General features: G+C 38.7%; 1 protein-coding gene across 1 annotated transcript; it reads right to left on the bottom strand.

Annotated features, from left to right (window-relative positions):
* Window positions 1-1,306: 1,306 nt before the first annotated feature.
* On the bottom strand, window positions 1,307-26,583 carry THUMPD3 (THUMP domain containing 3). Its single transcript, XM_032326284.1, has 10 exons — window positions 26,497-26,583; window positions 24,727-25,012; window positions 23,581-23,658; window positions 14,653-15,123; window positions 11,015-11,145; window positions 8,751-8,820; window positions 5,437-5,552; window positions 2,430-2,540; window positions 1,768-1,891; window positions 1,307-1,572 (listed from the first exon to the last, which is right to left on the bottom strand). Exons 2-10 carry the CDS (start codon window positions 24,979-24,981, stop codon window positions 1,423-1,425), a joined length of 1,506 nt encoding a protein of 501 aa, XP_032182175.1. The 5' UTR covers window positions 24,982-25,012; window positions 26,497-26,583; the 3' UTR covers window positions 1,307-1,422.
* Window positions 26,584-26,588: the final 5 nt, after the last annotated feature.

Below are 26,588 nucleotides of genomic sequence, written 5' to 3'. Positions count from 1 at the left end.
GCTTTCTGATGGTAAAAACTCCAGTCTAGGATATGAAACCCTTAATAAGTATCTTCTAATTCATGCTAAAGTGTGGGGTAATAGTAGATGCAGAGAGAAACCAGACTAGGGCTGTTGGCTATGCTGTTTATGTGAATTCTTCTTTCAAAGGAAAGGTGTCCTTTTATTCTAAATGTAAGATACCTAAAACTTTCAAATAAACTGAATACTGTAAAGAATTCCACATGTACCTCAAGTACTCTTTGTCCCAGGGATGCATCATTTTCGTAAGGACTTAATGTTCATTTCATTTTCCAGTCGGGATTTTATCCATCTGGAGAAACACCTAAGTATGAATACAGATCCAAGAGAAAACAGAAGAATTCTGGGGTGCCTGGGTGGCTCAGTGGGTTAAAGCCTCTGCCTTCGGCTCAGGTCATGATCCCAGGGTCCTGGGATAGAGCCCCCACTGGGCTCTCTGCTCAGCAGGAGCCTGCTTCTTCCTCTCTCTGCCTGCTTCTCTGCTTACTTGTGATCTCTGTCAAATGAATAAATAAAATCTTAAAAAAAAAAAAAATAGAAGAATTCTCATGAAGTTTTTTTTCTTAAAGACTTTGAGAGGATCTGCAATTCCTTTGATCAATCCTAGTCCTCTATTTTAGTTTTATACATTAATTTTAATAACATGCATATTTTAATTTTTAAGGCAGATGGTAAACTTTCCAGTTGGTCTTGTGAGACTTCATCTTGTCATAGGGCAAACACTATCACAAAACGCAGTGCTTCATTTTATTAAGGGTGAGGTAAAGCCAACTTGAGAAACTGTGAAGAGCAAAGCTGAATGCAATATGGCCCAAAAAGGTTTTTGTTTTTTTAATATTTTATTTATTTATTTGACAGAGAGAGAGATCACAAGTAGGCAGAGGCAGGCAGAGAGAGAGAGGCGGGGAAAGCAGGCTCCCTGCCGAGCAGAGAGTCCGATGCGGGGCTTGATCCCAGGACTCTGGGATCATGACCTGAGCCGAAGGCAGAGGCTTTAACCCACTGAGCCACCCAGGCGCCCCTGGCCGAAAAAGTTTTGATAATGTTTTCCTTTCCTTCAGGCCAGGGTAGCTTTCTACCTGCTACAGTGGAAATAGGAACTGCTATGAAGCCTGAAAACATACTCAAAACCTAAATCCCAAAGCATTTTAGTAGGCTTAGGATCTTGAAAGCATTTTAAGTAGTAATTGCCCAGCCAGTCCTTCCAAAGAGCTCCAAAGTTCTGCTTAAGAACTTCAGTTCCATTCAGACCCTTTGCTAACATAGGTAAAGAGCCTTAGACCAGTTTAAATTGCAAACTGCAATTTTATTAACACTATTTTTCTTTCAAACCAAGTTCTTCATGCTGACATTCCCAGTGTTGGGAGGCACAAATACCATTAACCATCTTCATTCTTTGCATCACCAAGGAGTTCTTTCCCCATCTTGTTCTGAAGGATGAACAAAAGCTTGAGGTGTACGTTTCAGAAGATAAACTGCTGCATGAAGACCCCCTATGTTCACCCAGACAGTATGTACCTTCCGCCAAACATGTCCCATTCCAGATAATGCCTGCGTACACACAAAAAGGAAAAGTGATTAGCAGAAAATCTGTAGGCCAACCAGCAGCCTAGTTGGTAGTAAGAAACCATGGGGGAAAGGGAAACAAATCCTACTCAAACTAATACACCTTTAAAAAAAAAGTTTTAATAAATTAAAAGATCCTAAAGTTGCCACAGGGTGAGTTTTTGGGCTAATTTACAGCACCTTGGTAAAGCATTTCTTGTCCTGAGTAAGTAGTGCAGCTCGGCCTGTCCCTGGTTTACAGACACGGCTCATCTCCCGTAGGCAAGCTGGATAAAGGTTCCAGTTTCTCTTTTTGGAGCCCATCCTATAGAAGAAGATCAGTGAATCAAACACTTAGTAGATAAACATCTAGAACTAGAAACAAAAAGTTAAAAACTCATTATAATAAATTGCTAATGCCTAAAAATGAGTAATCTGACTTAGAAATATGAAACAGATGAACTGGCTACAGAAAAATTTGTTTTGACAACTATAATAATTGTATGAGTTGTCCTCTTAAAAACTATAATAAACACATTACATAAACCAAACCAATGATGAGAAAACATTTATCCTGAGGATTAGAACCAAATTTTCCTCAAGCTTTGGGAAGTATCTTGTAATTCACCAGTGGGCCATGAAGTGGGTTAGCCTGTGATGGTCAGGATCAAAATGTGGTTAATTACTGAGTTCTCAGAAGAAACAAAACACGTGAATCCATCATATTATAGTTCTTAAGTGACAAAGTGCTCTTAAGTCTACTAAAAGAAATTGAAGATTTCTGATAGAATCTTAGATGACAAAATGGGTACTAGTTTAACAAGTGAAGGTAAAACTCATTTCTTTTAAAAGCCAAGTCCCACCTTTTTCCAAATGGCATGTCTGTCACAATAATGTCCACAGAGCCAGTTCTCAATGGCAGATTGCAGATATCCCACTGAACAGCATCTATGGGCAAGCTCCAGGACACTTTGCTATAGGGACAAAGTCAATGTGCTTATTATTTTGAAGTATGAAGTCTATAAACATTTATGAAGAAACTGTTATAAAATACAAAATGTTACTAAGATGATAATATCTGTGACATTAACAATAAGCAAGATTTTTAAGCCAAAATGTAGGAAGTAAGCATAAGGTCATATGATAAAACTTCTAATGACAAAATCTGTAATGACTTTAAAAAATGGTTAAGATTGGTTTCAAAAGATAACTGGTTTCATCTACAATTTAAGAAAACAGATCAAGGGATGAACAAGACTAACACAAAGAACTGCAAAAGATGACTGACAACAGTAATGAAGCAGTAAAATTATATAACTGAACGTTAAACATCAGTGAACACAGGAAAAAAGATTATGAGGTGACAAATCTGAAGTTTGGCAGACCTCAATAACGAGAAACATCTGCAAAATTAATAAAATAGAGATATTTGTTTTAAAATTAAACCTGTAGCACACAGACAAAAAGAAGACTGAAAAATATGATAAAAGACAATGAATATAAACGATACAAATCCTCTTCATTAAGGCAAAGCTGCTCTACAAGAAGCAAGATACAAAAGGCAAGAACACACAGGCTAAGAAAGATAAATCAGGGGCCCCTGGGTGGCTCAGTGAGTTAAAGCCTTTGCCTTCGGCTCGGGTCATGATCCCAGGGTACAGGGATTGAGCCCTGCATTGGGCTCTCTGCTCGGCCTGGAGCCTGCTTCCCCTGCTCTCTCTGCCTGCCTCTCTGCTTACTTGTGATCTCTGTCTGTCAAATAAATAAAATCTTTTTAAAAAAAGGCAAATCAAAGACTGAGAAGAAATAAATGGTTATTGAGAGAGACTGAGGAATTTAAGAGAAAATGTGCAATAAAGGCTGTTGCTCCATAAAGGGGGGAAAAGCACAGATTATCAAAAATAAGCATATTAATCACATTTATAGGCACCAATAATTGCAACAAAATAAGAAGTGAACATAAAATTTTAAGAGACTGATAAATAGTACAGGTAGAATAGACAAAAAAGGTACAGTGTCTGAAAAGCAAGATAAAATATACAGAAAATAGAAATCAATTGTTTAAAAATGTTTTATCAGGCTTCAAAAAAACATAATGTACTAAGCCCCAAGAAAATTTCAATAAATATGCAACAAAATGTACCATAAAAATTCACTATCAATAAAGCAAATTAAAACCTTTGAACTACTTGTGTACAAAAAATTATCTAAACCCTTGCTATTCAGAGTTGGGCCACAGCCCAGCAGCATGAATATCACCCATCAACTTGCTAGGAAACAAACTCCCAGGTCCCATCTGAAACCTACTGAATCTGGATCTAGTTAACAGGATCCTCAGGTGACTCACACGCACATTTGAAAAGCACTGCCCTGAACCAACTAGATCAGTGAGACAAGTACACAACCAATGATTTAAAAAGAAACCAAAACAGGAAATTTTATCATTAAAGAAAAACACAGCATTTAACTTAAAATTTTAAATAACAAATTTAATAAGAATAAAGAAACAAGCATAAAAAACAGAGCATAAAAAACAAAGAACAAACAGTATATGAAACAACTAAACAAAGCACCGGTGATTCTAATAAAAAAAAATTAGTAAAGAGAATAACCAACATATAGACATAAAATAATATGAAGGATTCCATGTGTAAGTAATAAATAGGAGTATCTGCATCAATTAGATATATATTTTTTAAAACCACTGATTTCTATTTACAGATATAAACCTCACATTAAGGGTTATGGAGGCAGCTGCTTCTAGGTTTGCTAAGGCCAGTCATGGGATATAACTACTTCCCTGGGCTATGTATTCAGGATATCGAGCATCTGTACAGTTCAACAAATATAATGACCACTACCCACTCCTGCCACTTTCCAAGAAAATACAGGGTATCTTTATCTAAGGGCAATATATAAAATAAGGGCACCTAATTGTTTCACAGAAACAATTTTATGAGGCCTCTGGTAAGAAGACCAAGTGACACTTAAACCAATTCTTCCAAAGACAGATGAAACTGCAACAGTGAAAGGCTGGCACAACTTGCATCACTGAATGTAACTTGGAGTAGTGGGCCAGGGCTTAAGATACTGTAACAAAAAATTTCCCAGACCCCAATGGACTTCCAGTGCACAGAAAGGATACAGGTGAAGGGGCTTAAAATATTTGGCTTGCAGGAGAGAGGATTTTGGAGGAGGAATTTTGGTAGCCCTTCAAAGATCTGATGTCAAGCATTGTGTGACACAGAGCTAAGATTTTTCTTTATAGATCCAAATGGGTCTAAAACAAATCTACAGAAGGTACAGAGAGGAATTCAGTTTTATGACTAGCACTCCAAGTTGTGCAAAGCTAGAACTGACAGCCTTCAGAGACAGAGCCATTAGAGATAGTGATACAGACTGGAAGACCATTGGTCAGGATCTCCTATAGGACATTTAGGTACTGTGGATGTGGCTTTCAGGTTTCCTCAACTCTTAAGACTGCTTTAGAGTGCCAAATAATAGAGGAAATTTCTACACAAATATGTAGTCATTTAAAAGACAGGAATATAAAAATCTAAAAATATTCAAAGTGGGATTTTATAAAATTAAAATGAATCAACACAGTATTTTTCCACTAAATAAGAAAAAAGATACACAAATAAGAAAAAGGAAGACAAATAAACACAGTTGCACTAGGTGGAGAAATTATAGTTAAAAACATGTTTTTGTAAGTTATTTTCAATAAATGGCTTTAAAATTTAATGGAGTCTCACAGTATGTTCATTTTAGTTACAATGTCACAGCGCACCGGAGGTATTAATTCATAATGTCAGTATAAAAAGTGACCATCTAGTCTAAGAAATGCTACAAAATCTTTTAAATTTTTACCCTTCTTTAATTTGGCTCTTGGTCAATAAAGATGAGATGTTATTTGCTGCTCTATTCACAGCCAACGGATTATTATCACCAGCAATATGGTAACAGTTAGACCATTCAGTAGCCCCCTAAAAGACAATAGTATCTATTAAAACCAAAGTAGCAAACTGCAAACAAAACAGAACAAAAATTTAAAAACCCCCCAAAACCCAGAAATGATTAAAGGGATAATCATTTCAATTGATTGCCAATAAGAGAGACAATCCAATCTAATAATCCAATGCTTTTCTAAAGTGGTAGAATGCTGCATGTTGTGAACCTTGCTATTCCCCTTGCTTGAAAAGCCCTCCTGTTCTTCACTTGCTGAATTCCTATGCATCTTTCAAGACCAAGCTCAAATGTCACACTCTCACATCAACCCCAACTCTCCAAGCTGTCTCTCGTTTGCCTCCCCAACCCAAAGCACTTTGTACATACTGCCACTGCACTTATTTTTTAATTATTTCTATACCTGCCTGCCTTTCAAGGAATCTCCCTAAGGACAAGACTGATATTTTATTCAATCCCTCAGGCAGCAGTGTCTGGCACATAGTAAGCATTACAAACCTGAAATACAACCATGGTTTAAAAACCTAACAAAATTAAAGTCACCAACCTATATCCTTTTGTCATTACAAGATTTTATATATAAATTGTATAATTTATATATATATATAGGGGTATTTGAAAATTTCTAAATAAAATGTAATATACACTGCATTAAGCTTCTGAATGATCACCGCTATATCCCTGAAAAGATTCTGTAATGTTAAGTCAAAAACATGTCTACAGAACATAAATACCAACATTACATGTCATTTGTGGAATGGGAGGTAACACCCTACCCTAGGATGAACAATGTTCTAGATTCACAGAAGGTTTCTGATACGAAAGCAGAGGCAAGTTTTGCCCTCTGTTTAGGGATGAGGAACAAGTACCTCTTCCTTTGTAAACAGTAATACACACTCAAATCCATGAACACAAGGCTTGTCTTTTCTTTTGCCCACATACTTGAGGGTGATCTAGAGGGGATGTAGAAGAGACCTACAGATTTTGATGAAAGCCTCTCAATTGATTCTGATTCCCCAACACTCACTTTTTTCATCTAAATCTGTTTAGATTTTCAGCCTCTGCAAGAGATGAGTTTTGTAGTACTTCCAAATTTTAAAGAATTCAGATCACTATTTTATACTTGCATGAACAATTCTGGATACATATCTTGTCAATCCCTTTCATAACTTCATTCATTCTGATCATGTATCTATGTATTTTTTAATATTTTTCTATATTAACATTCTCATGTCTACTTTTTTTTTTAAGATATTTTTTATTTATTTGACAGAGAAAGAGAGATAAGTAGGCAGAGAGAGAGAAGGGGATACAAGGCTCCCTGCTGAGCAGAGAGCCCGATGCGGGGCTCGATCCCAGGACCCTGGGATCATGAACTGAGCCGAAGGCAGAGGCTTCAACCCACTGAGCCACCCAGGTGCCCCTCTCATGTCTACTCTTAAATGGAAATGCCTCAACCTTTATCCGTATCTTTTGGTGTGGCGGGGGGGGTGGGGGCTCTTCTACACTCTCTTTAGCTCTGTTGTAGATTTCTTGACATGTGGCGACTTTCCCTTCTATTTAAGACACAGGTACACCATGGTTTAATGCTTTGTCCCTTGAATTCTTAACAACTTGCGTTTTCTCTATGGGCAGTCAGAGTAAATTTCTCTAGCTCACACTACCAGAGAACAGTAGTCATCTAGACTACCAAGATTTCCTTCTAGGATTTTTAACTTCCAGATGACACATGTCATTTTCTAATTGCAGTTTGGATTATTTTTCCAATATAATTGGGTTGCTTTGGACTTGTTCTTCTGTCCGGTTTCTGCCCACTCACAGAATCTGATCTCCTTGTAGTTTATTCTCACTGGCTTTAAATATACTCTATATTAGAATTACTATGTCTCATAAATTTAAGCAATTTTTTTTAAATTTAAGCAATTTTAAAAAATAAATTTAAGCAATTTCAAAGAGGAGCACCTTCTTCCAAATTTTTGTTAAAGTTTGGATAATACTGATTCAAGGAGACTCTCCTGTTAAATGTTCTTCACTTAAAAAATGCCTTTCCATTTCTTGCTTTGCCTTTTTTTTTTAAAGATTTTACTTATTTATTTGACAGACAGAGATCACAAGTAGGCAGAGAGCAGGCAGAGTGAGAAAGGGAAACAGGCTTCCTGCCGAGCACAGAGCCCGATGCGGGGCTCGATCGCAGGACCCCAAGATCATGACCTGAGCTGAAGGCAAAGGCTTTAACCCACTGAGCCACCCAGGCGCCCCTCTTGCTTTGCTTTAAGCAGTTTTGAGTCCTCTGAGTATCACAGTAATTTTGAAAACTATTTAAGAGCATTTGTGTGTAACCATGTTAGACTTCCTGAAAAATCTAAACAAGATTCATAGGTTTCTCCATTTTAAAACTATATTTACTCCCCCAAGTGCCTATGTGGATTAAGCAGCATAATCTCACTTTATAGAGATGGAACACCTTCTTCCAGTTTATGCTTGTCCCTTCAAGTCTACCAGCTTGTCTCTTATAGAAAAGGGACTTACTGGGGTGCCTGGGTGCTCAGTGGATTAAGCCTCTGCCTTCAGTTCAAGTCATGATCTCAAATTCCTGGGACTTAGCCCTGCATCGGGCTCTCTGCTCAGCAAGGAGCCTGCTTCCCCTCCCACTTGCCTGCCTCTCTGCCTGCTTGTGATTCTCTCTATCAAATAAATATATAAATAAAACCTTTAAAAAAAAAAAAAAAGAAAGAAAGAAAAGAAAAGGGTCTTCACAGTTTCTCTTAGCCTTCTCTGTGATCCACTGAGTAATCACCACTTATAATCTACCACTTCTTAGCTAGTTGTAATAAGTGGTTATACCCTTCACACAAAATCCCAGCTTTACTAGTGCAATTTTTTTATTTTTTGGGCCGCCTGCATGGCTCAGTTGGTTAAGTGGCTGCCTTCACCTCAGGTCTCCATCCAGGGAACATCATCAGGCTCCTTGCTCAGCGGGGAGCCAACTTCTCCCCTGCCTGCCATTCCTCCTGCTTGTGCTTGCTCTCTCTTTCCCTCTCCCTTGCTCTGTGTCAAATAAATAAAGTTAAAAAAAATTTTTTTTAACTAGTGCAATTCTTTCAAATGGGGTCCACTGACCCAACCCTGATGATTTCATCATGTGTAATTTGCCCATTAGTTCTAGAATATTCTAGTTGTACCACCTGCTTATGTAAAAGGTAAAGAAACATTATTACCTCTATTGGTATTGCTCCCGTTCCACACATCGGATCCACAATTATATCAGTAGGTTGAGGAGCACAGAGCCTACAGAAGAGAAAACAACCTATATGAAAAGACTTCAATCAATAGCTGAGGCTTTCACACAGACTATTCCTGAAGCTATAAAGATCAAGGACCTATTAATGCTGGCATTAAGGAACACCAATCAATATTCATTTAAAAAATCAATTTGTAATTAAGAGATTGAGTCTATATACTAGAACTTAAAAAAAAATTACATACAGCTAAAAGTACCCTCTGACTCATCCAAAATCACATTTCAGTGACAGATGGAATATAGCTTCCAGATCTTTCAATATATACATGTACATCTATTAATCCATGTCTTTAGAAAACACATAGTGTTACTTTGTATATAAACGTGTATTCCATAAGAAAAAAAAACTCAACTGTGTTTCAAGTAAAACATGTATTGGTAAGTATCAATAATAAGTTTACTGGCAATTAGACATTTAATATTCCTTTCCTTATGAATTCAATTTTAAAAAACCTTGCCAAAATAACTGCTTTACTTTGAGCACTCAGTATTCGCCAAGTCATGGATTTAAGCTCTTTGCATGCATTATCTCATTTAATCTTTTTAACAGCCCTTCAGTTTTTCTGCGGATGACCCAAGATTTCTCAGTATCTTTCCTATAAATACCCCTTCCTATCCGATCATCAGGTTTTTTTAAAAAATCTTAAACTAGCTTACTTAGGTTTCTAATAGTTGCACCCAAAAGAACTCTCCATGTTCCTGGCTCCTACCATAATGCCTGGCAATACACAATAAATGTTTGTTAAATCAATGAAGGAAGACTGAGAGCTGTTCCTTTATCAAACGGGCCCAGTATTCTATTACTGTCATTGTATGGATAGGTTCCAATTGTGCTGAACTGTAACTCCATGGATGAGTAGAGTGAAAGAGGAAGCAAAGACTGGAAGAGAAGGAAATATAATAAACAATTAATACCAGCATATACCAGACACTATGTAACCGGTATTAAGCATACAGTTGTACATTTACTCCTCACTAAAAACAATCCTTTAAGTCTCACATCAAACCCATTTTGCAGTCTGGAGAACAGAAACCTAGAGAAGACAACTTGTCCTAGAGGTGGGAAGAAGCGCCCAATAAAAGGGTAAAGGACAAATGAGAAAGAAAGCTAGGTCTTGCACTTGAAAAAGTGGAAAATCCTGGATGGTTCCTGAGATGCTGTGAGTACAAATTTTAAAAATATTAGTAAAAGCTCCCTGTGTTTACTTACATATTATACACATTTTTTGCCCCCCACCCCATATTATACACATTTTTAAAAATCTCTTCTTTCAGGGCACCTGGCTCAGCCAGTAAAGCATGTGACTCCTGATTTCCGGGTTGTGAGTTTGAGCCCCAAAATGGGCTTAGAGATTACTTAAAATAAATAAATAAAGATTAAAAATATAAAAATCTCTGCTTTCATCTGTGTCATGGCACAGAAATGAAAAACAGCAAAATTTGCTTTATTTCCTAACATACACTATATACTTTGTAAACAGAAATATTCAGAGGCAGATGAAAACTACTGTTTTCATTTTAAAATCAAGAAAATGGAGATGGTAGTCATGTGATATTTTCAGGATTACAAAGAATCACCACTAGATACAAAAGACACAGATCATTAGGTTTTTATTCTGTTGTTTATCCACTAAATTCCAACACAGTACTTCACAAAAAATTCAAGTGTTATAAAAGGAAAATTCAAATCAAGGTGTCAGATTTATTTTTTTAAAAAGATTTTATTTATTTATTTATTTGAGAGAGAGAGTGAAAGAGAGGGGGGAAAAGAGAATAAGCAGGGAGAAGGGGAGAGAGGAAGAGGGAGAAGCAGGCTCCCTACTGAGTGGAGAGCCTGGCCTGAAATCATGACCTGAGCTGAAGTCAAACACTTAACAGACTGCGCCACCCAGGTGCCCTGATTTATTTATTTATTTGAGAGAGAGAGAGAGAGAGAATGCGCGAGCAGGAGGGGCAGAGAGAGAAAGACAGTGCAAGTGCGGGGGTGGGAAGAAAGGGAAGGAGAAAGAATCCTCAAGTAGACTTTCCGCTGAGCACAGAGCCCATCATGGGGCTCGATCCCCGGACCCTGAGTTCATGACCTGAGCTGAATCAAGAGTCAGACACTTAACCAACCAACTGAGCCACCCAGGTGCCCCCAAAAGTGTCACTTTAATCCAGATGGCAAACTCATTCTCTTACCTAAGCATCCCATAGGCAAGAGTAGATCTAAGAGTTGTAGGTCCAAAATGTGTGATATTTCTTCGGTGGAGACTCTCTTCTGTCAATGCAATGCCCACAACAATTTCATTATCATGGATGTTCAAAAGAACCTATAGAATTAAAACAGAGAATAAAATAAAGGCACCTGACTGGCTCAGTCGGTAGAACACGTGACTCTCAATCTCAAGGTTATGACTTTAAGCCCCACACTGGGTGTAGAGATTACTTAAAAATAAAACCTTAAAGAAAGAATAAAAGTTTTAGGATTGTTTACACTTCACTGTTACTAAACTTTATTAATTAAAATTTTTTTATCTTGGGGCGCCTGGGTGGCCCAGTGGGTTAAAGCCTCTGCCTTCACCTCAGATCATGATCCCAGGGTCCTGGGATCAAGCCCTGCATCAGGCTCTCTGCTTGGCAGGGAGCCTGCTTTGCTTCCTCTCTCTCTCTCTGCCTGCCTCTCTGCCTACTTGTAACCTCTATCAAATAAATAAATAAAATAAAATAAAATAAAAAAAGCAAACGTATCTTCTAAAAAAAAATTTTTTTTTATCTTATCATTGAGCTATACTTTACATAAAGTGGACAAATCCCAAACATACAACAACAGGGAATTTTTACTTATACATAGTGTGTAACTGCCATTGAGATAAAGATATACAGTATTTCTAAAAAGGAAAAAAAAAAAAAGATATACAGTATTTCTAGCACAGGACAGAAGGCTCCCCGCCTTGTCCTCCGACAGTCAGTACCCACCCAAAGTAATCATTAATCTGACTACCACCAGCACAAATTAGTTTTCTTTTTTTGAACTTCATATAAATAAATCATCTAGTATGCACTCTTAAATTTTAAAACATTTTATTCTTTTTATTTACTATAAGTTACTGTAAGCAGATATCCCCTGAATTTTTATAATATCAACATATTTTGTAGGTTTATGGCTTACACACATTTTTTTTAAATTTTAACTTATAGAGGGCACGGATTGCATGGAGCACTGGGTGTGGTGAAAAAATAATAAATACTGTTTTTCTGAAAATAAATAAATTGAAAAAATTAAAAAAAAAATTTAACTTTTTTGGAAAAGGTTTCAAACATATAGAAATGCTACTAGAACACTTGCATAGTAACTCCTAAATATACCCTGCACTTAAAGATTAACCAACTGTTGACCACATGTCATATTTGCTTTATCACCTATTATTTTCTTACTGTGTTTTTAAATTTGACTCACTTAATAATGCCTATGAAATGCTTTCTGTCCTGTTTTTCTAACACATGGTGAAATATAAACTATTCAAGTAACACACATCCTCCAGTCTTCCACATAACATGATCTTAACAAGAGCACCAGCTGACACTTACCTAGCACTTCTTATATGCAAGCCATTGTTCTCTACTTTAAATTCACTACTTCATTTCATATTCACATCCTCTGAGCTAGTTATCTTTTCAATTTATTCTTTTTTTTGTTGCATTGTAGTTTACACACAATGTTACACTGCTTTCAGGTGAGTTAGGTTTTTTTTTTTTAAGATTTTTTATTTATTTATTTGACAGAAATCACAAGTAGGCAGAGAGGCAGGCTCCTCTCTCTCTGCAGGCTCCCCGCTGAGCAAAGAGCCCGATACGGGTCTTGATCCCAGCACCCTGGGATCATGACCTGAGCCGAAGGCAGAGGCATAACCCACTGAGCCACCCAGGTGCCCCAGGTGAGTTAGGTATTATTATCTTCCTTTTAAAGTAAGGAAATTGAGGCAGAGATGTCCTCTTACTTACCCAAAGTCCCACTGAAGTTGGGATTTGAATCCAGGCAGTGTGGCTTCAAAAATCTGTGCTCTGAGCCACCATGCTAACTTCGGGACATTACTATCCTAGCTAGCCTAGTCATTCTTGTAACAGCTATTACATCAAAAAAAAGGAATAGGGAATTGTTCTTCTGATTTGATATGCAAGAAAAATGTACAGAGAGAATAAGTGACTTGCCCCAGATTCAGGTGTCCCAAAAGCAACAGAAAATAACTTCTTGGTGAAAATGTCAGGTGCTATGGACCTGACATGGATCAAGAGATTCAAAGACTACTCAGCATGGCCCACATGTGAATCACCTGATTAGCAGAAGACTGAGACCAAGGAGAGTAAGAACGCAAAAAGAGGCATCTACATTTATGGATCTAGCAGAATTTAAGAAAGGGAAGAGCTGCCTATAGGATGAATATCAGCAATGATGTCCTGACCTGATTTTAGGAGGTTGGGGTTTATTTTAAAAATGTACTCTAGGGACGCCTGGGTGGCTCAGTTGGTTAAGCAGCTGCCTTCGGCTCAGGTCATGATCCCAGCGTCTTGGGATCCAGTCCCACATCGGGCTCCTTGCTCCGCAGGGAGCCTGCTTCTCCCTCTGACTCTGCCTTCCACTCTGTCTGCCTGTGCTCACTCTCGCTTGCTCGCTCTCTGACAAATAGATAAATAAAATCTTTAAAAAAAAAAAAAATGTACTCCACTTTTTTTTGTAGTAAAACTCTACAACCAAGACACAAAATACAAAATAACTGCTTTAATTCTGGTTGGATTTTATAATCTGAAAGTCCACATAATGTAAAAAGTACTAGATTAGGGTGCCTGGGTGGCTCAGTGGGTTAAGCCGCTGCCTTCGGCTCAGGTCATGATCTCAGGGTCCTGGGATCGAGTTCCGCATTGGGCTCTCTGCTCAGCAGGGAGCCTGCTTCCCTTCCTCTCTCTGCCTGCCTCTCTGCCTGCTTGTGATCTCTCTCTGTCAAGTAAATAAATAAAACCTTTAAAAAAAAAAAAACCAGGGACGCCTGGGTGGCTCAGTTGGTTAAGCGACTGCCTTCGGCTCGGGTCATAATCCCGGAGTCCTGGGATCGAGTCCCACATCGGGCTCTCAGCTCCATGGGGAGTCTGCTTCTCCCTCTGACCTTCTCCCCTCTCATGCTCTCTCTCTCTCTCTCAAATAAATAAATAAATAAATCTTTAAAAAAAAAAAAAAAAACCAAAAAACCAAAAACAAAAATTTAAAAAAAAAAAAGGACTAGAGGGGCGCCTGGGTGGCTCAGTGGGTTGGGCCGCTGCCTTCGGCTCGGGTCATGATCTCAGAGTCCTGGGATCGAGTCCCATGTCGGGCTCTCTGCTTAGCGGAGAGCCTGCTTCCCTCTCTCTCTCTCTCTGGCTGCCTCTCCATCTACTTGTGATTTCTCTCTGTCAAATTAATAAATAAAATCTTTAAAAAAAAAAAAAAGGACTAGATTAAAAAACTCAAGTCTTAATCTTTCCCATCTACTGAGCACTTAGTTTTCAGCAGGTATCACACCAAATACCCAAAATGTATTATATCATTTAACTTTCAGGACATACTTAGAAGTATATGCCACTGCTGGCTCCATTTGAAACAAAGGCTCAGACAGTATCTTGTCCAAAGTTAAGCAGCTGCAGAGTCAAAATCTGCATCTAGATTTGTCTCATAGCCCATGCTCTTGTTAGCCACACCCTATTAGCTCTGTGGCCACAATTTAGCTGACCATAAAACTGGTTAGGCTAAAAATGCTACCTATCTGTGATGGCCTTCTTGAATCATCATAATCAGAGCCAGTACATACCTCCACATCAAAGTTGGTCATGTCAGCCTTCCACTTAAAATGATCTTGAACAGCACCCCCAAAATCTCTTGCAGCCTCATTTGAGGAAAAGCAGTGTTTCTCTCCTGCCCGGTTGCACGTGACTCTAAACTTCAGCACTTTAGGATGAGTTTCTTCTTTTTCATCCTTCTCGTCTTTGGAAGATGCCAAATCATCACCTACTAATGTTGATATCTCTTCCTTGATGGCTGGATTTTCATAATAGTCTAAGATATGGGAATCTAAGGTATTATTAGTGAATCCTTTTTTATCCTCTTTCTCATCTGTTTTGTCTCCTTGTCCATTATCAATCTTTTCTCTACCTGAATTCTGATTTATCTTTTTGCGCTTTGTTTTTCTTTTCTTGAAACTGGTGTTAATTTTCCATACTTTTAAAGGGTCTGACCACGGAAGCTTCCCAGCCAGTTCTTCAAAATCCTTGAGAACTTCTTCCTATAAAGGACAGAGAATGAAATCCATACATCTCTCTCATCACCTTCACTGAATAAATCCCTACACTTTGTCTACAGACTACATTAATCATTACACTGGGGGTGGTAGAAGTACAGAACAAAAGAGGAAATAAGATAATGTCTACAATTAAGGAAATTAAAATTTCATTGAAATTTAAGATAAACACAAATTAAGCAACTGAAGAATAATACTAGACCTGTAGATCAGAAGTTGGGTTTTAAGATTAAAATGTAAGCAATCAGAAACTATTAAAAATGGTTACCCCTAGGGAGGGGAAGTGGGTGGATGAAAAATGGGAGGGAAATTTACCTTTCACTGACTGACTTCCTTCTGAATTTTGTGCTATGTATACATACTACTTTTAAAAGTAACTTTTTTTTTTTTAAGATTTTATTTATTTGACAGAGAGATAGAAAAGTAAGCACAGCAGCAGGCAGAGGAAGAGAGAGAAGCAGGCTCTCTGCTGAGCAGGAAGCCTGATGCAGGGCTCGATCCCAGCACCCTGGAATCATGACCTGAACCAAAGGCAGCCGCTTAACCAACTGAGCCACCCAGGCGCCCCAAAAAGTAATTAAAAAAAAATTTTTTTTGTTTACTTATTTTTAAAGTAATCTCTATACCCAACGTGGGGTTCAAACTCATGAGCCACTGAATGAGCCAACCAGGTGCCCCTAAAAAACAGTATTTTTTTAAAAAGAAAAAGAAACCAGAAACAGTGAAAAATGTACCTATCGAGGTTTTTTTTTAATGATTTTATTTATTTATCTGACTGAGAGAGACACAGCAAGAGAGGGAACACAAGCAGGAGTGGGAGGAGAAGCAGGCTTCCCTTGGAGCCAGCAGCCCCATGTGGGTCTCGATTCCAGAACCCTGGGATTATGACCTGAGCTGAAGGCAGATGCTTAACAACTGAGCCACCCAGGTGCCCCTCTATCCAGTTTCTAAATAGTACCCAGAGTCTTTTTAAAAAGTAAATCTGGGGACACCTGGGTGGCTCAGTGGGTTAAGCCTCTGCCTTAGGCTCAGGTCATGATCTCTGGGTCCTGGGATTAAGCCCAGGTCAGGCTTTCTGTTCAGCGGGGAGCCTACTTTCCCCTCTCTCTCTGCATACTTGTGATTCCTTTGTAAAATAAATAAATAAGTAAAATCCTAAAAAAAAAAGAAAAAAAAAAAAGAAGTAAATCTGATCTGGTGCCTGTGTGGCTCAGTCAGTTGAACGGCTGCCTTTGGCTCCAATCATGATCCTGGAGTCCCAGGATCAAGTCCCACATCAGGCTCCCTGCTCAGCCAAGAGTCTGCTTCTCCTTCTGACCCATCCTCCTCTCCTGTTCTCTCTCAAATAAATAAATAAAACCTTAAAAAAAAAAAAGATCATGCCCTCCCTTGCTTAAGGCCTCTCCACAGCTTCCCACCACACATAAAAAATCTAAATTCCTTAAATAAGCCCAACATAATCTGACCTCTGCCTATTTTGCTTGTATCACTTCAGAACTGTTCTCTCTCCCTGCCTTTTTACCTCTACTTCAAAGATACTTGCTTCATATGATCTCTGTACTGCTCCCTTCTCATTAGTAATTTAAAAGGTATATCCTCAGAGAGACCTGCTCTTCATAAGGCAGTCCTCTCTAGTCATTCACTTTCCATTTTATTTTATAGAGCTTAGCATTATCTGAAGTTACTAGGTTTATGTTTTGTTCACCATCAAAGCTTCTCTCAGAAGTAGGGTGGAAAGACCTGACATATCCTGACCACTGCTATAAGCCACACGTCTAAACAGTGCATGGCGTACAAACAGTGCTCAATAAATGGCTACTGGATAATGTGATTAAATGTTAAAATGGGTGGTGTTGGGGCGCCTAGGTGATTCAGTGGGTTAAAGCCTCTGCCTTTGGCTCAGGTCATGATCTCAGGGTCCCGAGATCGAGCCCCGCATCAGGCTCCCTGCTCAGCAGGAAGCCTGCTTCCTCCTCTCTCTGCCTGCTTCTCTGCCTACTTGTGACCTCTGTCTGTCAAATAAATAAATAAATAATCTTCAAGGGGGAAAAAAAGGGTGGTGCAGAGCCATGCTGTCCAATTCAGGAGCCACTGGCTACACGTAGCTATTGAAAGTAAAATAAGGGGACCTGGGTGGCTTAGTCGTGAAATGTTTGCCTTCAGCTCAGGTCGTGAACCCAGGGCCCTGGGTTTGAGCCATGAGTGGGGCTCCTGGCTCAATGGGAAGCCTGTTTTTCCCTCTCCCTCTGTTTCTCTCCCCTTTGTACACATGCGCTCTGTCTCCAATACATACAAATCTTTAAAAATAAAAAAATAAAAATAATTTTTAAAAAATAATGTAAAATGACTTATAATGAAAAGCTCAGGGGCACCTGGCTGGTTCAGGTGGTAGGACATGTGACTCTTGATCTCAGGGTCAAAAATAAGTTCAAGCTGCACACTAAGCATAGAGCTTATTTAAAACAAAAACACAAACACAAACAAACAAACAAAAACAAAAGCAAAAAAAGCCCCACCTCAGTTTCTCCATCACTTTAGCCACATTCACATGCTGACAGTTAGTGGTTACTGAACTGGACAGTGCAGACCTAAAACATTCCAGTAAGAAAGTTCTATTGCAGAGTGCTGGTACAGACAGTATATGCCACTGATTGAAAGTAGAAAGATAATCAGTGTTCACTGATGGAACTGAGACTTGAAATGGAGAACAGTGAAGGTTCTGATACTAACTGAAACCTGATGAATGATGGTAAATTTCAGGTTTGGCAATTCTATCTATAATTATTTCCCTTTTATAAAAGACATCTACAGGACTTGGAGGTTTGTTGTCATGGAGAACACTCACACAGTCCCTTTCTCTCTCCAGACACCATTCTAAACACTACCACCAAACGGAAATACCTCCTTTATCCTAACAGAATCTACACGATACCTAAAACCTTGAACCATAACTTAACAATCTAACCTAAGAATTCCCAGGTGCAGTGAGGGTCAAAGAGAGGTGCAGGAAGACACCAGAGGGAGAATGCCCACAGATTTCAGATAAAGGTTATAGCAGTCTGCAAAGCTGTAGCAAATAAACTGTTCTTTGGAATAGCAGAGAAGTATGTATACCAACAGAAGGAGCTTTTCTAGACTTCAGTTTGTACCAAGAACAAGCAAGGGAGAAAATGGAGGCTAAACAAGGAATCTTACAGACAGGCTCTCTTTGTTGTGTTGATAAGGTAGAGGGGCTGAGACATGTTTTACACTGTAAATAACCCCAAAGCTGCTGATCTCTTCAGGCTAGAGAGAAGTACTGGTTAAAAGAATTTATGCAATAATATGGAAATTGTACCTCAATAAAGCTATTTAAAAAAAGAAGGAAGAGAGACCTCATTCACCTACAACCCTTTGTCAGAAGGAACTTAACAGCGAAGCAGGGGAATTTCTTGCTGGCCTGAATAGTTCCTGGTTTCTCCCACAGGAGCCTCCTATCAATAGCAGGTCCAGGAGGAACTTCCTCATTCACAGCTAAGCAACCATCAAAAGTTATCAGCATGAGATTTATATGAACATAAGAAAGGACAAAGGAGGAAAGGAACAGAAAAACAAAGAGCAGACAAAAAACAGTGACCAGAAAGACACCGCCACAGAGCAGTTGAAAACTGATCAAACATATTGACATGATAGAAGAAAAATGGAATGAGGAAATACCTTGGTAAAGTAAGAGCTGCAAGCAGAGATATAAAAGCAGAAAGAAGATGAAGTAAGCCACCATAAAAAGATGAAACAGGAGTTTGTAGAGTTCAAAGAATCAAGTGGAATAAAAAAATAAAACTACTGCAAAAATAAAGACCATACTGAAAGCACCATATACAAAAGACACTGCTGAAAACACAAGGATGTGGAGAAAGGTTAAGAAAATACAACGGAAGTGGGCAAAAAGTAAAATAAAAGATTAAAGAAAATCTTAAAACATGAAAGAAAGTCAAGAGATTCTACAAATGTATAACTGATTTATCTGTGAAAAAAAGATTTGAGATAATGAAAGAAAAAAACTTAGGGGTGCCTGGCTGGCTTAGCTGATAGAGCATGCAACTCCTGATCTCAAGGTTGTGATTTGAGCCCCACACTGGGTGTAAAGCTTACATAATAAAAAAAATAATAACAATTCAAGAAAAATTTCAATAAATGGATGTGGATATGAACTTTTCTATAAACTGACATGTCTTGACAAGGAATTATTGACAATGAGACACAACCTGATCAACTTGTAAAACTTCAGAGATTAAAAATAAAATCTGGGCATGATGCAAAAATATAAAGAAAGCAACAAATAAGGGGGGGAAAAAACGATGGCTTCAGAATTTTCCATGGCAACATTTGTTTTTTTTAAAGATTTTATTTATTTGACAGAGATCACAAGCAGGCAGAGAGGCAGGCGGTGGGGGATGGGGGGCGGGGGAGGGGGAGCAGGCTCCCCGCTGAGCAGAGAGCCCGATGCGGGGCTCGATGCGGGGCTCGATTCCAGGACCCTGGGATCATGACCTGAGCAAGGGCTCGATGCAGGGCTCGATTCCAGGACCCTGGGATCATGACCTGAGCAAAGGCAGAGGCTTTAACCCACGGAGCCACCCAGGCACCCCTATGGCAACATTTAATGCTAGAAGAAAAAGAATACTGCCTACGGTATTTTTCAGGAAGAAAAGCATGACTCCAAATTTTATACTTAAAGCTATTCATCAAGCATAAAGCTGAAAAAGAATCATTTCTGAACTAATGCCATTTAAGAGATTTAAAAAAAACAAAAAAACAAAAAAACAGGCGTGGGTGCCTGGTGGCTCAGAGGGTTGTGCCTCTACCTTCAGCTTGGGTCATGGTTTCCGGGTCCTGAGATACAGCCTTGTATCCGGCTCTCCGCTCAGCGGGGAGCCTGCTTCCCCCTCTCTCTCTGCCTGACTCTGCCTACTTGTGATCTCTCTCTGTCAAGTAAATAAATAAAATCTTTAAATTAAAAAAAAAAAGAAAACAGATTACGACTACAGGCAGAATCTGTCATTTGTAAATATCACAAATTGGAATTTAGTTGGAGGAGGAAGGAAAGAAAAGATGCTGACATCTTCCTCTGTGAAGAGATTAAAGGACAGAAGTTAAAGCTGCTAAGCAAATGTATTTAAAAGAACTGGGGTTGGGGCACCTCAGTGGCTCATTTGGTTAAGCTTCCGACTCTTGATTTCATCTCAGGGTCATGAGTTGAAGCCCCATGTTGGGCTCCATGCTGGGTGTGGCGCCTACTTAAAAATATATATATAAATAAGTAAATTTTAAAAAGCACAGGGGTCAACACTAAGAAAAAAATAAAACTGGTGGGTGAAAAGGAAGGAGGGGAGATGTGGAAAATATGCCAACTTCATCACTGCTCTTAGAAGGGATTTAAAAAAATACTAAATTGTAGTTTAAGTTGTCGTTATAGTAACAGCTAGAAACCTTACAGCCAGATTTCGGCACAAAACAAAACCTTCCAAACTAGTATAAAACAATCTGTAAAAATGCAAAGAAAACACACAGAGAAGCTTAAACTAAGAAAAAGCAGAATGTGTGTAACATAAATGTGACAGAACCAAGACCAAACATTTCTGACTTAGCAGTAAGTACTGGTAAGATTAACTACCTTTTTAAACAGAAAAATGACCCACAGATTGAATAGGTATATGGATATATAAAAGATATCTGCTGAACCACTGTAATAGCAAAAGTATGAAAAACCCTAACGTCCTAAATGAGAATGTTAAATTATGATGTAGTGAAATCCAACATGACATTGGCATGATCTTCAAGATATAGGAGAAAAGGCAAAGCACAAAACAGTATGTATGGCATGCTTTAATTTGTCTAAGTACATAAAATGTACATATTTATAAAATATCTCTAGAGGGATAGCCAAGAAATTGGTGGTAGAAGTTGTTGCCTCCAGGGAGGGAACTGGATGGTTTGGAGATAGAGGAACAAACACTTTTCACTGCATATCCTTTGGATCTTTACAATTTTGCTCGAAGTACATGTATTACCCAGTTTTAAAAACAACCCATATAAAGCATAGATATTACCTTTTTTTAAAATAGGTTAATCAATTCATGATATCTGAATCTCTCTCTATAAACCTATAAGAATACTAGATAACATGCTACTTATAAGATATGGGAAAGTATAATGCCACAAACAATGAAATTTATGGGCAAAAGAAAGCAAGAAGCAAATATTTAAAAACAAGGGTATGGGGAAAAAAAAGAAAACCAAAAACCACACACACACACACACACACACACACACACGAAAAAATAAAAACAAGAGTATGGGGATACGTTGCAATTTAAGTCCATAAAGGGAAAGGCTTAACAATATTTCACGGTCTCATACATGCCCTTGCACAGATCTGAAAATCTACCTTAATCCTTGCTGTTCTTCTTTTGGGACTTCCACCAGCAAACTCTTTTGCAGTTACTTACAAAGCAATTTTGAAAAGCTGGCTCATGTAGAACCATTACATAGTATCAAATTCACCTCCAAGTGGAGCTCAAAACCATCCAAAATAATTCAAACTCTAAGATGCCAAAACACAGGAATTTAAGAAAATATTAACAAAGGCCAGAATTTAAGAGGAACTTTACAGGGTTTTTAATTTTTTAATAGTTTTTATAAATCCCTATTAGCATTTACTCATGTATAGAATTGGCTATTAAAATTTCCAAATACTAAACAGCAAAAATTTTCAGTAGCCTTCCTGTTATGTTCCAGTTTTACTGATATGATTCAGTTGACAATGACTATCAGAAGTCTGAAGGGTTATAATGCTAGTATTGAAAGTTACATTTTTAATTAATACAATTTTAATCTATTCTTAGCTTGAATTCTTTTAGGTCTGGTTTTATTTTTTCTAGACCGGTGAGTTCACAATTGGTTACTGAATAATGCTTTGGAAATCAACCTGTTGTCAATAAATAAAAAACTACAGAACTAGGCAATATATCATAGATTTTAAAAATACATTGTTTCTAATATAGGCAATAAACCACAGAAAGAAAGTTTTCAAGCATTCGATTCTGGAAACCTGGCCAAAAAACAATGTGGAGAAATACTAAGGCCTTACTGCAATCTATTTTTTTTTTTTTAAAGATTTTATTTATTTATTTGTCAGAGAGAGAGAGAGTGAGAGCGAGCACAGGCAGACAGAGTGGAAGGCAGAGGCAGAGGGAGAAGCAGGCTCCCTGCGGAGCAAGGAGCCCGATGTGGGACTCGATCCCAGGACGCTGGGATCATGACCTGAGCCGAAGGCAGCTGCTTAACCAACTGAGCCACCCAGGCGTCCCTGCAATCTATTTTTCAATCTTCAACTTAGCATATCAATATTTTGGAATCAGACGCTAAATACAAATTGGAAACAGAGCCATTGTCTTAAGAAGTGAAGGAGTATTTAGATATTATTTTAGTTTTATTTTTCAAAAAAGTGAAGTTAGAGAAGAAAGCAGGGCAAAAGCAGAACTGTGAGAGAAGTGTTATACGTAGATGATTCCATCACTTAATCTTTGATTCACAGTCTGGAAGCAATTCTATTTGAAATCGTATATATAAGCAAAACTAATCTAAAGTATATACCTTTTTGTAATAAAATAAAACTATTTTATTTCTTATACAATTCGATATTTTACTATATTGACTTTTGTTAATTTATTTTTTGTTATTCTTTCATCTTTTACAAAAGAGATGCAACTGACATACAACATTATTTTAGTTGCAGCTGTACAACATGACGATTTAGTATTTGTATATATTGCGAAATGACCACAATGTCTAGTAAACCTCTATCACCCTACATAGTTCTAAAAATTTATCATGCGATGAGATTTTTTAACATCTACTCTATTAGCAACGTGCAAATATGCAGTACAGTATCATTAGTTATAGTCATCATGCTATAAATTACATCCCCAGGACTTACTTATTTTAGAGTTTTAAGTTTGTACCTTTTGACCCTCTCCCATCTGTTTTGCCCACTACTCACAATATTGATTTTTTTAAAAAACAACTCTTGGCTGGGGTGCCTGGGCAGCTGTCAGTAAAGCATCCAACTTGATTTCAGCTGGGGTCATGATCTGAGGATTATGGGATCAGGCCCCACATTGGACTCTGCTCAGTGGGGAGTTGGCTTGAGGTTCTCTCTCTCTCCCTCTCCCTCTGTCCCTCCTCCCCTACTCTCTACCCCCTCTCAAATAAATCTTTAAAAAAATAAAATATAAAAACTTTTAGGATGAGCGGTCACAAATTTCTCATTTTCATGTAAAATCCTCCCAGTATTCTATAATATTTATGCAGTAGTAATACTAAATGATAGAATGCAAAACGTGGGAATAATCTCTTTGGGGAAGATGGCTAAAGTCAGCTACCATGTTTGGGAAAACTCACCTTTGTTTCTTTGAACTGGTAATCTTTAAACTCCTTAACAACCACAAATAAGTTATCAACTGATCTCAGACAATGAACCTGGAGAAGGGGAAAAAATGTTAGAAACAAAGTCCTAAAAAAGCTTTTGAATCACATGAACTATCAACACTTAAATATAAAAAATTAGGTACATAGATTTTAAAGAAGCTAATACCTATAATGTGTACTTTAAATTTTTCCCGCCTCCCCAGTATCCCATGCTTTTGGTTACCCATTAGCTTCTATTCCCCTAAAGAAATGTAAGAAGGAAGATGGAAGGATAGCTTGAAGGGCTACCAGGGAAACACAGGTTTAGGGGAGAAAGGAAGATAAAGAAAGACAACGGTGCTTTATGGTATTTCCCTCATGGCTCCCTAGGGTACACTGTAGAGTGCAGTGGTTAAGAGCACAGGGTTTGAGGTCCAGCGGAGCGACCCTGCAGAAGTTACTTATTCCTAAGCCTAATAATTAATGAGGATAATAAAGGCCCTATCTTCACAAAGTAGCTGAGGTTATTAACTAAGATACTGGGTGGAAAATATCTGCTTGCCAATTCATCCCCCAAATATTTATTGGGTGTCTACTATATGCCAGACACTAAGAAGTTGGGAGGTATCAGCCCAAGAAAACCTAAAGAATTCCTGCTCTCATGATGCTTACATGGTAATGAGATATTAGTTAGCTTTTATTCAAGTGGGATGGCAGTTTGCTGAGCACTTTTCCCTTTCAGTGGTTCCTAATTACTTCTGAGCAAGAATCTCCTTGACATATTATTAAAAGAAAAATCTCTCCTTTATGCTTCACCACCAAAGTCTAAACTTCAGTTAAATGTTAAAGTAAATAAATTCATGGACATCTGATATTCAGAATTTCTTCAAAAGTCACATAGGATTCTTTCTGGTGAAATTCATTATCAGGAAATATTAGGATTACTTCTAAAACTATAGAAAACCTACTAGTCAAACTTACAGGTCAGTACTGAAAGGAAAATGCAGTAACACTTTAAAATCACCAGATGTGAGGCAGAGCAAAGAAAAGCAAAAAGAATTCAAGAGGGATGGGTAAGGCAGAAAATAATCGTAAAATGACCTTTCTAGAAAAATATTTTAAATATTGCTTCATTCAAACCTGAGCCAGACTTTCCACTGAAATGTCAAAATATATCTTGCCCCGGTCTTTGCTGATTTTGCATGATGACCCCAATTTCTCTCTCACTTCATCTGCAGCTGTTTGCTCAAAACCAGTAGGTACAGTGGCTCCAATAGTGACTTGGAGGTGCTCAGACTCACTTCTGGGACCACTTTCTGTCACTTGATTAGCCCTCCAGTTCTCATGAAGGTTCACATCCAAGAGCTGCTTAGTGGCTTCTTGAACATCAGACATGTTGGCAGTGCTTCAAAGATGCCGACAGTCCCTTTAAAAGCAGTACAGAAAAGAAAAAGAGATAATGCCTAAACATTATCACCTCATATTTCAACCATAATTAAAAAACACCTACTTTCTGGGCACCTGGGTGGCTCAGTGGGTTGGGCGCCCACCTTCAGCTTGTCATGATCCCAGGGTCCTGGGATCCAGCCCCTCATTGGGCTCCCTGCTCAGCAGGGAGTCTGCTTCTCCCTCTGCCCCTCCTCGAGGCTCATTCGTACTTTCTCTCCCTCAAATAAATAAATAAAATCTTTAAAAAACAAAACAAAAACAAAAAACAAACACCTGCTTTTGAGGGCTAGAAGAATAACAAGGCAACACAACCACACGGCCATATGCAGTCAACACACCTGAATCAATATTCACCGACGATAAAAGGATTGAATAACATGGGCACAGAGGACCAGATGTAAAAACTGTGATATTATTTAAAAAGCAACATAGATGCTAAGGAAGAAAAGGAGACAGAGAAGTAGTATTTCCACAGCATGCTATGTTTGTTTTGGGACCATCTGTGTTGATAACAGCCACCTCACAGTTAACAATTCCCCAACAGAGGCTGCAAGAACACATTCAAATATGTTTCTACATCTAGTCCTTTTTCAGTTAGTAGTTAAGAATATGGGGCTCTGGAACCACAGATATGCGTCTGAATTCTTGCCCTCACCATTCACAGGGTGCATGGCCTAAAACAAGTTTATTCTCCTATGCATCAATCTCCTCATCTGTAAAAACGAGAATTAATACCTCTCTTCTAGAGTTGTTGGGAGACTTGAGAAGAACATACTGCCAGGCCCATGATTAAAACTTTCTAAGAGAGTATCCATCTTCCTCCTTTGAAATGGACAGTGAATCATGCGTTTAAAAAAGATTTACATCCACGATCTAATCTGGGAACCAAGGGGTGGCAACGGTATTTGTGAAATATCTGTAACAGTGAGCCAAACTTCCTGTCTATAAGCGCGGGGTGGGGACGGCAGCGGAATTTAGAGGGGTGGGTAGTGGGGATCAACAGCGCTCACTAGATTTCAAAGGCTGTGTGACCCAGAACAACACAAGCAGGCAGAGCACCTAACATTGTTCTTGCTCTGTGCCCGGGCAGGCGACAGTGTATGTAACACTAATAAAAGTCAGTTCCAGCCCCGAAGGAGCTCATAATCCCCGTGAATACGACTTCCATCTCCTAAATAAAGCAGCTTGAGCCCACGAAAGGTCATATCCCGCCCAGGGTCAGAGAGAGCCGATCAGTGGCGCAGGCTGGAATGCGTCTCTCGACTCACACCCTCCGCCCCAGAGACAGGAATCCCAGGGTTGTGGGTGAAGGCCTAGAAGAAGCAACCAAAAAAGCTCCGCAACAGGATGGGCTAAAGTCCAGTTTGGTGTTGGCCAGGGTCGTAAGACAAAGGTCGTCCCTCCCTCCCGAGGGACAGCGGTGCCACACCCGGCCACTCCCACCCGCCGCCGCCCGGTTACCGTCCGCCAGCGTAGACCCTTCTTGCTCCGGCTCCCCGCCAGACCCAGCGCGCTGATGTCACGCCGCCGGAAGCCAACTCGACTTCCCCGGA

This window comes from Mustela erminea, chromosome 1 (assembly GCF_009829155.1).
Source record: "Mustela erminea isolate mMusErm1 chromosome 1, mMusErm1.Pri, whole genome shotgun sequence".
NCBI lineage: Eukaryota > Metazoa > Chordata > Mammalia > Carnivora > Mustelidae > Mustela > Mustela erminea.
Note: the sequence above shows the minus strand (reverse complement) of the source record. Positions and strands in the feature narration are given on the sequence as shown.